At 40.3% G+C, this 14,470-nt stretch overlaps 1 protein-coding gene across 1 annotated transcript in view; it reads left to right on the forward strand.

Moving 5' to 3' along the window:
• The window catches only part of LOC149235760 (calcium-transporting ATPase, endoplasmic reticulum-type-like), a 79,990-nt gene extending 78,075 nt beyond the window's left edge, over nt 1–1,915 (forward strand). The window contains exons 4-5 of the mRNA XM_089368652.1: nt 1,497–1,577; nt 1,718–1,915. Of these exons, the coding sequence (XP_089224778.1) occupies nt 1,497–1,577; nt 1,718–1,915 (279 nt within the window). The remainder of the gene's footprint in view (nt 1–1,496; nt 1,578–1,717) is intronic.
• The last annotated feature ends 12,555 nt before the right edge of the window (nt 1,916–14,470 follow it).

Below are 14,470 nucleotides of genomic sequence, written 5' to 3' on the forward strand. Positions count from 1 at the left end.
CAATTGACAACCATAGATCCTGATCACTGTATGGTTTTGGTAAAAATGCCAATCACCAATGCTGTATTCCTTTGAGGGGTGTAAGATTTTCTGGATTTCAATAGAGAGCCTGGCAGGAGGAGTTATTGACAATAAACAGGTGGCTGGATATATGAAAAGGTCAATAAACTCACAATATGTGTATGGGGAGCTACCAACATGATGGAATACTGAGGACCAAAATATTACAGAACTTCGCTCCCCCTTAGCATCCAATTTTTTAAGGGGAACTCGGAAACTATCAGGTTGATAGTACAACATCAAATGGTATATATATGCAGTGTATTTGAACACTCTCTCCCTCTCTAAGTTCATGAACTGCTCGTGAATTTTGTTAGATATGAAGGTGGCATAGTCATATTTGACAGTAGGGGGTTGTCCTAGAGCAAACATGGACATGAAAGCAAAGACAGTCTCATCTACAATCTCACTTGTTCTGAATCCCAAGATGTAGGAAATCATGTCTATGAGCATTTTTCCAGCCTCAGTAAACCAGGAATGGTGATAGGGGACTTTGTACCTGGAGTAGCAATCTGGTGGCATAAACAACTTGGAAATTCGGTCAACTTCTGCAGAGGACAACTTGGAGGCTTGGTCCAGCAAATTTTTCATGGTGAGAGGGACCAAAGGCTGAGCTCGCTCGAAGTACAACATCTCATTTATAGACTGAGGGGTGATATAAAAGAGGACATTTCTAGTAGGGTCCATCACTGCCCTTTGAGAAGGCTCATAATTAGGACAACATTGATGGATGACGTCAGGGAAGACATTGACTGAAGGCAGGTAGTATATAGGCATATTAGACTCCCAGATTCTAAATATGTCAGTGTTGTTCTTATGACTATTCCTTATTTCACAAAAAGCTTGTAGGTGAGGCTTTTGACCCTCCATGTCATCCATCTGGAAATCCCTATCAGCAAGAGGTAACCACTCCAACTGCTTATGAGGTGCATCCACGGTTGCAATGTTTAGGGCCACTGGAGCCTCCATGTTTTACTATGTTTATAATTGGGTTTTGTGTCTGTGTCTCAATAGGAAATAGAGTACTGACAGTGGGCTTTTAACAGGAATTCTGCAATTTGAGTTCTGTATGAAAGTGGCCTTACTGAGTAGAACTCAAAGGGAGGACAGAATCTACAGAGTTCTTTTAATGAGGGAGCTAAAAAATAGTGGAAAAAATGCAGCTTTTGCAAGTGTTTTTGGTGGTTTTGCCAGCGGACATGAGCTCGAACTTAAGTTCAATGGACAATTTATCAGAGGGCCATAGAATTGGCAAGTTTTTTCCCGGAAACACGGTCAAACAGTGAGTTAGAGAGCAGAGGTTTGCAGGCCACAGCGTATTTTAGTTGAATTCATCTCTCTCGGTGATCTTAACAGAGGAATCACATAAAAAATAGGGTTTATGGGTGACTGACGGGTAAATACCTGTTTTCACGAGAGTTTGGTGTGAAACGCAGTTGCAGACGGAGCTGAGGAGGTCAGGTTTGCAGCATGAAGACGCCTGGGTGGCGGACGGGGACGTTGATGGTGGATTCAACGTAATTCACATGCACAGTCTCCACTACCAATAAAATAGAAAATAAAAAAAAAACCATGACTTTTGCGACTTTTGACAAAATTTGGGCCTTTTTGGCGCTTTTTTGGGATGACGTCATCATGACGTAGCTTTGTTGCATAGCGGGTATGGAGGGTAACGTGGCAGCTGATGTGGATGGGTGACGGGATAGACACGGTGGAGGACACAGTGGCGGGGGTGCTGAGGCAGACGCAGATGTGGGGACAACGTGCACGGCGGGGAGAACAGGCGGCAAATGGTTTCCATTGGACCACTTTTGGTACGGGGGCGGTTTCTGTCGGAGCAGGCCCCATGAAATAGGAATGGGACACGCATCCCCGCGTATGACGACAAAACCATTTCCATCGGGAGCTAACGTGCAAGTGCGGGGGCGGCTCTGATATCAACGAGGGTCATTGGATCTACAATGCCGGATCAGACGATTGACGGGAGAGGTAGGTGGTGGGGCTTTACGCCGGGGGACCCACACATTATTTTAATGCTTAATAAAGTTTAGTGGGGTTATTAACTTTGGGTTAAGAGCTTTTTAATAGTTGTGGTTATTTGATTAACCAAATATTAACCAAATTCCAATGTTTCTTGTGTGGCAGTTGTGGTTATTCGTTCAACCGGAGGTTTAACGAATCCCAGGGTGACAAATGGTGGGTTGTTATTGGTCCCAGGTGGACCAATGACTCCCGAAAAAATCTTTATAGCCATATTAGGCCGGGGTGGGGTATTTACAATATTTTTGTGTTTTTGTGGATTTTTATACATAATAACGGGAGGGGAAATATAGGGGATTTATATAGTAAAGTTAGAATATTAATATGAATATGAGGGAGAAGTGCTAGGTGTATAAAACTGAATCACCTAGGCTTTAGGGTGTTAGGAGAAACAAAACTTTTACACAAGAAATGTGGCTTTTGGATCTCAAGCAAACCTGCAGTTTTCATTTAAGCTTTGATGGAAATGGAATGAAGCTAAGAGTTTTTGAGCAGATCCCAATCTCTTTAAGGGATGTTAGTGAGTGTTTGTTGTGAGGGAGGAGAGGGGAAGTTAGACATACAACATCCGATCTGTCATCACACCTTTGCCATGGCATTAGAGATATCCATGAAGTAGATCATATTGAAAGAGATGACACTACTCATAGACTTGTTTCTGTAACTTCAATCTACTTACCCATTCTACAATTCCTACCATTTTTTCTTCCTTTTGGTTGGGTGCACTTGAACTTGCAAACCCTGATTTAGCCCTTTTCTTTTGATTGCCTTCCTATCTAGGTCTACCCATATTGCCTCCAAGGGCTTAGATTAAGCAGTTGAGACACTTTGCTTCTCTACTTAGCTAGTGATCTGCTAAGCTTAAACTGTTTGGACAAACCTTCATTCTCTATTCTAACCAGGAAATTTAAATATGGACTGGCCCAGATTGAACTGCTGGGCTATCCATCAAGTTTGATGAAACAATGTTTGCACTTTGTGAACTTGCTTTGCACAAATAATATAGTAGTGGCATTTTGACTGGACACTTTCTTGGTCTTTCTTTGGGGTTCATTTTCTTTTTCTTTTGTCGACCAATTCATTCTTCTTGCCCTTTGATTTTTCTTTTAGGGAATACCCTCTTTACATTTTTTAATTCTCTTTATCTATATACGAAATATGGAATCCTTGTAGCATGGAAAGGATGATCATATTTGGCACTTCCATAGTCAATCATGAGAAATGATACCTATTGGTATAGGAACCTAACACCTGTCACCATTTGTCTTACACCGAGTAGAGCTTTATAATGAAGGTGGGCAAACCTCCGATGCCAAAGTTTGGACTAAAGAGATGTGTCATAAGACATGACACCTAGCGGGCTTCCATCGACCTGATATAATGAATTAGCACGAAACCCAAGAGTAAAGGCATATTTAACATAATTTTTTCATATACGTACCTTGCCATCGCTGAAGGTTACCTTGTAGCCTTTGTCTTCCATTGGCGAGATGGACACCAGGTTCTTTTTGAGGTCAGGTGCATTTAATACATCCTCGAATTTCTAGCCTTCTTGAATGGTTGTCCTCTTCCTTGATTTCTAGCATTCCTTTTACCTTTGCTATTGAATTTTCCATCCCTTCAATTACCATGAGAGGGATTTTGATCATCGTCACAGTGAGAGTCCTTTCTATCAGGGCATTCCCTTGCATAGTGAGAAGCAAAGTAGAGAAGCAAAGGGTCTCAACTTCTTAATCTGAGCCCTTGGAGGCAATAAGGGTAGAGAAGCAAAGGGTCTCAATAAATCTGACCCTTCTTATGACCCTTCTCTTCTCTACTTAGTACAATAAATCTGATTTATATCAGCAATAGAAAACCCTAGATCAACAACATCAATATTAGTGGCTTCATCATCAAACTACGGTAGATGATATCTCACAAACCGACTATTGGATTGACATGATTCCACTAAGTAGAGAAGAGAAGGGCCTCTTGCTGCCTTTTCTTCTCATGCTAAGAAAAAAAATACGTCTCAACTAGCTAAGTAGAGAAGCAAAGGGTCTCAACTGCTTAATCTGAGCCCTTGGAGGCAATAATGGTAGAACTAGATAGGAGGACAGTCAAAAGAAAAGAGCTAAATTAGGGTTTGCAAGTTCAAGTGCACCCAATCAAAAGGAAGAAACAATGGTAGGAATTGTAGAATGGGTAAGTAGATTGAAGTTGCAGAAACAAGTCTGTCAGTAGTGTCATCTCTTTCAATATGATCTACTTCATGGATATCTCTAATGCCATGCCAAAGGTGTGATGATAGATCAGATGTTGTATGTCTAACTTCCCCTCTGCTCCCTCACAACAAACACTCACTAACATCCCTTAAAGAGATTGGGATCTGCTCAATAACTTTTAGCTTCATTCCATTTCCATCAAAGCTTAAATGAAAACTGCATGTTTGCTTGAGATCCAAAAGCCAAAAGCTATTGAATTTTCCATCCCTTCAATTACCATGAGAGGGATTTTGATCATCGTCACAGTGAGAGTCCTTTCTATCAGGGCATTCCCTTGCATAGTGAGAAGCAAAGTAGAGAAGCAAAGGGTCTCAACTGCTTAATCTGAGCCCTTGGAGGAAATAAGGGTAGAGAAGCAAAGGGTCTCAATAAATCTGACCCTTCTTATGACCCTTCTCTTCTCTACTTAGTACAATAAATCTGATTTATATCAGCAGTAGAAAAGCCTAGATCAACAACATCAATATTAGCGGCTTCATCATCAAACTACGGCAGATGATATCTCACAAACCGACTATCGGATTGACATGATTCCACCACCAAAAGTTGCGGTTTTCGGAGGAGGTTCAAATAAACCTACAACATAGTTCAGATGAGGATATATTCTGGTCCACATAGGTCAAACTTTACTTCTGCAGTTCCACCTTCAGTTTCAGCAGCTTCCTTCAAACTAGGGCAGTCGATATCTTGCAAACTCTCTATTGGGTTGACTTGATTACACCACCAAAAGTTGTGGCTTTTAGAGGAGGTTCAGATGAACCTACACCATAGTTCAAATGAGGAGATATTCTAGTCCATGTAGGTCAAACTTCACTTCTGCACTTACAACTTCAATTTCAACAACTTCCTTCAAACTAGGGTAGTCGATATCTTGCAAACCGTCCGTTGGATTGACTTGATTTGACCACCAAAAGTTGCGGCTTTTAGAGGAGGTTCAGATGAAACTACAACATAGTTTAGATTAGGATATATTATAGTCCACACAGGTCAAACTTTACTTCTGCAGTTGCACCTTCAGATTCAGCAGCTTCTGGCTTCACATGTGTGAGGGAGAGACCCTTTTCTACGTAGTAGAGAGAGAGATAGAGAGAGAGAGAGAGAGATATGTGGTAAGATGAGTGAGTCGAAATGAGGAAAATTCCTCCTATATTTATACACAATGTTGGTGTTTGAATAGATGCAATTTTTGGGATTTTGAGCCTACATGAGTTGTAGGTCGGCTTGATAATAATTCCATAATCAAAATAAATTCATACCTCTATGAATACTTATCGGAATCAGACGATCTTTATATAAATATTACACCTCTCGACAAGAGGAATCTAATAAAAATATTATCAGCCATGAATAAGATGACCTACATGAAGTTTTGCCCTATTTGCCAATTTTAACAAGAAAGTCATCCATGTAGAAGGAATAAGGTTCCTTGAGGATTGCACAGTTTTACAGTGTGTAAGAGTAGTGTTCCACTTGGCGAGGTGAGAATCATCCACTAGGAACAACACAAGGAAATAGGAGGCTTGGAGGGTAGAGGAGAAGGTTTGTGAGAAGCCTTGTTTGCCTGTGAGAATCCAGGAGGATTGTACTGACAGCGGGCTAGCTGCGAGAGCTAAAGCTTTGTGTAATTCTGAGATATTTCCATATTGTATGATAATACAGATAGTGGAGTTTTTAGCTGAGGCTTTCCCTTGAGTATTTTCTCTATTTCATGTGCATTGATTCTTCTTCTGGTTATATGTGTTCCGCTTGATCTTGCTCAAATATATTAAGCTTCCGCAAGTTTGATTGTAAAAGTAGATTAAAGTATTTTGCTTTGGTATATTGCATTATTGAGTTAATCTACAGTCAGATTTTCTACATAGATCTCAGAGGTAGATTTTTAGAGAATTTGCGGGAAATTATACAGAATCCTTGACTGCATGCATGAGTTTTGTCCATGAGAAAACACATGCATCTGATAGTACATTGTCCTTGAATATTAATCTCAACCGAGACTTTCTCATAATAGACATGCATGAGTTTCTGATGAGGGAATCTTCAGTTAACTGGAGTAGCACTAGTTGAGTGCATTAATGCATCAACTGATTGTTAACTCATTATTAGTTCCTCAAACAATTTTGGAACTAATTGAAATGGACTTAACTCAGTAAACTAAGTTAACTAATCACAACTCAATCTTATCTCCTTAATTTAAGGGATAACTCTTGCATGACTTAAAAAAGACTTCTAAGTTGAATTTCTCCAACTAATTAATTTAAAATAAATTAATTAATTATTTCCAAGTAGCTATTAAGACTAAATTCGATTTTAATTCAAAATTTAGTTCAAGGACAAATTAAATTGGAATATTCTTGTTTCCATATTTCAACACTCCCTCTCAACAAGAAAGGGATTATCTACCACCCTGATCTTGTCTCTATGGAACTCGAGTTTACACTTTGACAATGCCTTTGTCAAAATGTCAGCATCTTGCTCCTTTGTTGAAATATACTGCAACAACATGATCCTCCTCGCTACACAATCTCTAAGATGATGATACCAGATGTAGATATGCTTGGACCTATCATGAAATACTAGATTCTCATAGAGTTTGATACAACTCTGATTATCACAATAGATCACGGTTGGATCTATCCTCTGATCAAACAAACCCCCTAGGATTTTCCACATCCAAATGGCCTCACATGATGCCTAACTTGTAGCCTTGTATTCTACCTCTGTCGAGCTGAGTGAAACTTACCTCTGTTTCTTTCTGTACCAAGAAATTGTCGCTGACCCAAGGATGAAAACCCCTCCTGATGTGCTCTTTTGATATGATGGAATCCCTACCCAATCTGCATCAGTGAAGCCGTGTAGCTTCACTCCCTTTTTCCATCTGTACCATAATCCATACTGAAATGTGCCTCTAAGGTATCTCAATTCATGCTTTTCCACCTTCCAAAACATCTTAGTAGGTTGAACCATCGCTTGACTCATCTAGTTCACCGCATAACACAAATCTGGTCATGTGTTCACTAAGTACATCAGCGAACCCACAAGCTGCATGTAGACAATAGCCTCTACTACTTCTCTTGAAGTAGAACCCTCCTTCCTCCAGTTACCTGCTAGAGGAGTCTAGATGGGCTTGCACTTCTCCATGTGGAATCTCTTGAGTATCTCATTGGCATACTTTCCTTAAGATACAAAAAACTCCCCATCATTTTGCCACACTTCCATGCCAAGGAAGTAATGCATGAGACCCATGTCTTTCATCTCGAATTCTCTTGCAAGGTCCTCCTTGAGAGACATGATCAACTGATCATCACCAGTCAATATGAGATCATCAACATAAAGTACGATGATCAAAAACTTACCTTTCACCATGATGTGGTACAGGTTTGCATCCGCTTCACTCTTTGTGAAGCCAAACCCGGTGAAATAGTTGTCTACCCTGGTGTACCAAGCACGAGGTGCTTGCTTAAGCCCGTACAACGCTCTCTTGAGTTGGCAAACATGCAACTCATGATCGAAGGTCTCAAAACATTCTGGCTGCTCTATGTACACCTCTTCCTCAATCTGGCCATTGAGGAATGCAGTCTTCACATCCATCTGATGGATCTTCCAACCCATCTGTGCTGATAGTGCCAACATAGATCTGATAGATGAGTACCATGCGACATGAGAAAAAGTCTCAACATAGTCAATCCCCTTGACCTGTGAAAAGCCATGGGCAACAAATCTTGCCTTATGCTTCTCCACACTACCATCAACAACTTGCTTTACCTTGTAAAGCCATCAGGAACTCACAACTGACTTGTTCTCGATCTCAAATCCATGTCCCAAACACTGTGATGAACTATGGAGTCATACTCCTCCACCATAGCATCAACACAAATCGGTTGTTGCACTGCTTCCTCAAAGGAAGATGGCTTGGTCTCAACACATTCCCCAGCAAGCGCCATGTATCTAATGTACCTCTCAGGTGATCTCTTCTATCTTCACTGAGAAGATGGTGCTCCCACATTCTCTCTCGCATCCTCCAACAATCTATCAGCTTCTCTTGTGCACTTTAGTCCATCTCTGGAAGACTCTGCTTGAGTGGATGTCTCAACTCTTGGAACCTCTGCATGCGGCTGCTCCACATCAGTCTGAGGCTCCTCCTCCTTAGGAACCAACAATTGCTCCATAGCCTGTAATTGGATCTCCCTCTCAAGGGAAACTCACATGGCCTTCTTCTCATCAAACTTGAGATCTTTGCGAACCACTATCCTCTAACTAGTAGGCAAGTACACCCGATAGTTATGAGGTGTATCAGTGTACCCCACAAATATCGCCAACTTTGTTGTCGGCTCAAGCTTCTTCCATGCATCCTTTGTCACATGGAAATATATTGATGAGCCAAAGATCCTGAAGTGACCCACATCTGGTCTCTTACTGGAGAAAGCTTCCTCTGGTGTCTTCATCCCAAGTATGAGATGCGGGCTTCTATTCTGCAAATAGATCGCTGTGTTGCATGCCTCAACCCGCAAGTGATGTGGTTGCCCTTGGTCATGTAACATTGCCCGTGCTGCCTCTATAATAGTTCTATTTTCCTCTCGGCCACCCCATTTTACTGTGGGTTATGAGGTGCCATAAACTCTCATTTAATTCCTTCCACTGCACAGAATTCCTTAAAATTTTGAGAGACATATTCTCCACCATTGTCACATCTCACGGCCTTGATCTTCTTCCCTGACCCTTTCTTGACCAAAGCTTTGAACTCACAAAACTTTGTGAAAGTTTGGTCCTTCTTCTGCATGAAATAAATCCAGCATTAATGAGAATAGTCATCAATGAAAATAGCATAATACCTTTGCTTCACTGTGGATGTTGTCGAGACTGGTACACACAAATTAGTATGAACTCACTCTAAGACAGCCTCTGCTCAAATGTCTCAATCATGAAAGGAAGACTTGATGTACTTTCCCAAGGTACAACCTTTGCATGTGTCAAATTGCTCAAGTTTACCTTTGGGAAGTCTTGTAGATATCTGCTGCATTATCTTCAAAGCCCCATGATGCAAATGGCCCAACTGTCTGTGCCACAACCACCAATGTATTGGCTTTGCACCAATTCTACTTTCGTACTCAGTGCTGCACAATCATCTACCTCTAGTTTATAGAGATTCTTCACCCAAATCCCTATCCTCTTGGTCTGAAACGTGGCTATGTGTCTTAGGATTGCCTTTCCTTTACTGAAGACAACATCGTAGCCTTTTTCCTCCAACATCGCGATCGATACCAAGTTCTTCTTCAGTCTAGGCACATACATCACATCTGTCAAGGTGAGAGGATCTCCATGCTCCCTCTGTAAAGCAACCATGCCCACTCCTGAAACACTATACCTTCCGTCATCACCCATCTCTATGCAAATATTGAGGTCTTTCTCCTTTAAGGCACTGAATAAAGTTTTATCATCAGTCATGTGGAATGTGGCTCCACTGTCAAGATACCAGACACAACCCATCATCGACGACACCATGCATGCAATGAGGGTAAATTCCATTTCGAACTGAGAGGCTAATGCCTCACCTTCCAATCCTTCCAAGGATCCCTTCTTTGACTTCTTCAATGGGCAATTAGCCGCATAATGTCCCATCTTGTGACAATTAAAGCATCTTACTTTAGACATGTCACCCTTCTTCCCTCCATGAGAAGAATTTGATTTGAATTGGGAAGCCTTCCCCTTCCCTTTCCTTGCCTTACTTGCTAAGGCCAGATTTTCTTCATCATCATTCTTGGATGAAGAACCATCTCGTGTGCTCCTCCTAATCTTCTCCTGCATAAGATCTGACCACATTCGTTCCCAATCCGACAGTTTCTCCCTTCCATTCACAGAGTCCTGGTAGCTATTCCAACTTTTTGGAAAGCCAAGGAGAGTGAGGCTCACCATATCATCATCGGTAGTAGTTTTTCACACACTACCAAGCTCATCTTTTCAGGTGGTGAGCTTGTTCAGATATGTGGAAATAGTATCACCCTTCTCAATCTTGATTCTTCGAAGCTTATCCTCGGGCATCAATTTCCTTTAGTCACTACTATTTTGGTAGAGGTCCTTTAATGTCTTCCACATTGAAAATGGAGTATTCTTCTGTTGAAGCCCCGAAAATCGGGTCTACAACAAGGGGGATACCCACCTGGTCCGGACCTTGAAAGCATCTCCTTTTCCGTTTGGGATGGTGGGTCTGACTGGGGATAATGGGACCAGTTTCCCAATTTGTGTGTGTTGATAAGAATTGATATTTCTGTTTTCTAAAGATTTCTAAGTAAAATGCTTTTATTCTAAGTCTAATTTAAAAAATGCAATTGTATTCTAATGAACAAAATTATTTAAGTCTAAAACTAACCCGGGATTCACTATTCACTTATGCGATCTAAAATAATTTCGAACAACAATTGGTAATAAAGATCATTCAATTGCTACAAGAAAAGAATTCGATAAAAATGAATTGTTTTGTATAAAAAGTTAGCCAAAACAATTGTGAGAAGCATATCGCATAATAAGTCATTCATATATTGAGCATAAATAGAATAGTCATTACTGTACAAAAGTGCCAAATAATAACTCAAACATTCAAGCTTTCATATATAAATAACTAAGCATAAAATATTACTTTGACACATAAGCAGAAATCATTAAGAGATAGAAGTACCATTGATAACAAGTTCTACTCATGAGCTTCAACATAGATTTATCTCTTCCTAATTCAACATCTACTAAGAGTACAAAAGTGCATTTTAGTAACAGATATTAAACAAAGATATCAATAAATCTCGTTCAATTTATTCATCAAAACCTCCTCTGAGGGTACAAAAGTGCATGTTCTGAGGAAATTTTTTTGAAAAATTTCACGACCCTTCTCTAAATGCATGAGAGGGGTTAAAATACTACTTCCTAAATACTAAAAATAGTTTATTACAAAAATATAGGAGGAGGTTTAAATGACCATCCTCATCTAAGGCAAAAATAAATCAAAATTAAAACTAAAACTAAATTTGGAAATTAACTATCTATGTATATGTTCTCTGAGGTCGTAAGAATTCAGCATCGGCTTAAGTAGCGTCGGTTGGCCGACCTCCAATTTTAGTTGCCCTGTGAAAACAAAATCGGCAAGTGGTGGCGCTATCTTCTCGACAAAGTTCATAAGGAATTTGAGAGTCATGCATTGACTGTGTGGTTTAACCAAGTACTGCCAGTAAGTATCCCAGTTTAACTTGGTTAACTTCTTAATGGACTGGTCCAGGTGGATATTGGTGGCCACCTGCCAAGTCCACCTGGACCCCCACCATTGTCTTTCTCAACATTTTCAGTTTCCTTAATTGTAGCACAACTTACTATTTTTAGCAGTTTTTCGGGTCGTGAACTTCCGGAGCCATTTTGAGGCCCTAAATGACGTTTTTTGGGGAATCCGGGGGCAACATGGGTCCATCGAATGGACCGATGTTGCCCGTTCCAACAATGATAGTGCTCGGATAGATCTTTCTAATGAGCTATTGTATGCGTCAAACGGAGATCATGTGCCAAAGTTACGACCCCGGGAAGTTGATGTACCAACTTACCCCCAAATGCGGCCCATAGTTTGGCGTTTCATCTCCTAGGGTTAGGTTTTGGAATGTTAAGGGTTTTCCATTGTTTCTCAATAATAAATAGGCCTTCGAGCCTCATTGTAACACAGTTTAGAGGCATGTAGCCATCACATCTCTTCTCAGAGATAAGCTACCATCGCCCTAGCTGGTTTATTTCCATTTTTGATTGTAAGCATATTTCAGTATTTTCCATTAATGAAATGAAGTATTATTTCCGCTGCATCTTTGTGTATATGGTTATCTCTGTAATCTGTTGCATTCCTGTTTAAATCCAGATCATGGACTCTACCCTTTCCTCAGCTTTCTGTCTCCTGCTTATCTATTGTTGTTGTGCCTTTGGGAGGAATCCGGGAGCAATGTCTGAAATGATGTTTTCTCTGTGAAGGTTTTCATTTTTTTTTCCGCTGTAGCCGTTTCTTCTGCTGCTACGCGTCGAGTGCTGAATAGAATCGCTAGATTTCAGCCAAATCCACTTACCGCCTAAGGGTATGCCTGATAAATACCATCGATTTTGAAGCGTGGGTCCCGCCTTTAGTCTTTAGCGCTTTTCCCCCCAATTTTCTAGCTTACATGTGATTGAGCACTCGGGGGCTTTCCTTTTCCTGATCCCAGCTTCCCAGGTGCTATTTTTTGCCTTTTGCACAATCTCGACGGGCCTTGGTCAGTGCAAGTTTCTCTTTTTTAATTGGTTCTTCCCTTACCGGCCAGTTCTTGGTGCACTCTGCCAAATATTCATTTTCTTTGGTAAAATTCTCCATGAATTGCTTGTTGTAGGTTGTTTGTGGCTCTGGTAGACGATAAATAAGCCTTAAATCTTATGCAGTGAATGACCCAATGAGATCTTGGCCTCGAGTCTTGAATTGTCTGTCTATTATATTGGCACTATCTAGTACCCACTTGACCATGTCTGTGTATGGAAGAATCTTCAGTCTTGATGCTATTCGGTGCAAGAACAAACATGCAAGTTTAGTGATTGATGCCTCAGATGACCCACGTGACTCTGCGATTGCTTTAACCTCCATAATTCTTGGCTTTTCTTCTTCGAGTAGACTGTATATGCCTTCCCAAGTAGTTATGCCGACATCTTTGTTACAGGTGGTGTATATGTATAAGGGCGCCATCTCTTTGTCTTTTGCAATGAGAGCTTTTCCCTTCTTTCCCATTATGTTCTGCACATAGCTGCATATATTACTCTGCTTGCCGCTCCTGCAAATTTACGAGTCAGGAAAAAATAATGATAAGAGATAAAGTGATGGGAAAGCTCTTTAATTTTGAAATCATATCCAATATACCACCCTACGTGAAATAACCTTTTGATCAGATTCAAATCTTATCTCATAAATGACCACCAACTAACCACTAAATTGACATTAATGCCCATAACTCGGTATCGGATTACGAGAAAAACTTTATTGAAGGATAAGCCCTGCAGATCTATGATAAAGCAATTTTTCAATTTGCTTCGCAATATCGCAGATCGCAATATCGTAGATTGAAATATCACTAATATGTTTTGTCAACAATCATTCATCATCTTATGTGTCTGCGAGATGCGATTTGGGAGATGTCTTATCGCATATCGCTGGATCGGGATATATTACCTTAGGTGATACCTGCGGCGTATGAAAGTTGTGATGTGTGATGAGTCTTTAAGGCGTGTGATCTTGCATCACGTTTTCGCAATTTCGAAAGCTTGTTTATATGATGTTCCCCATTACCATTTGTGATGTGATGTTTTATTGTTAAGAGAATGATTTTATTCGGAACTTATCATAAAACTTAGTTTTTTTAGGTTTTGCAGGTGTTTTCCTAAGTTTATGATAGCATGTTTTATTCAAAGGGAAACATAAGTGCTAGTTTTTTATTTTTTAGGAGGGTCCCCATTTATTTAGCTTTATTATTAAAACTAAATAAAAAGGGGGGTTGTTGCTGGCCACAACACCTTCCCATGGAGACTCAAGACAATATGGTCTCGAAATCCCTCAAGAATGATCCGTCTCGCCTTCGCCACACACTTCTTCCACTCAGCCAACTCTTGTGCATTAGTTGAAGTTGTCTTTGGGATTTCTTGATCAATGAATTCCTTCAAGTCATTGTCTTCTAATACAGCCCCCATTCTATCTTTCCATGCTATGTAATTCGAGCTACCTTCCAAGGCATACTCGAATCTCAAGCCATAGAACGACATTGGCCAACCTTGAAGTATGACATGAATTCGATTTTCACATGCAACCCCGAACTTCAAACTTCGAATTCTCTTCTTAGTATATTGTTCACAGCTCTGATACCATGTAGAAAATCTGTGATAAGTTAACTCGATAATGCAATATAAATAAAAACAGAATACTATAACCTACTTCTACTATGAATTTGTGGAAGCTTAAAGATCGAGCTAAACAACATAACTAGAAGAAGAAGACTCAATGGCACAATACACATGAAAATACTTTGGGGAAAGTCTCAGATAAAAACCCCACACTATTGTAATATCATACATAAACC

Source organism: Pinus tabuliformis, chromosome 8 (assembly GCF_031772625.1).
Source record: "Pinus tabuliformis cultivar Carrire ecotype Pingquan chromosome 8, CPIR1, whole genome shotgun sequence".
In the NCBI taxonomy this organism is placed as follows: Eukaryota; Viridiplantae; Streptophyta; class Pinopsida; order Pinales; family Pinaceae; genus Pinus; species Pinus tabuliformis.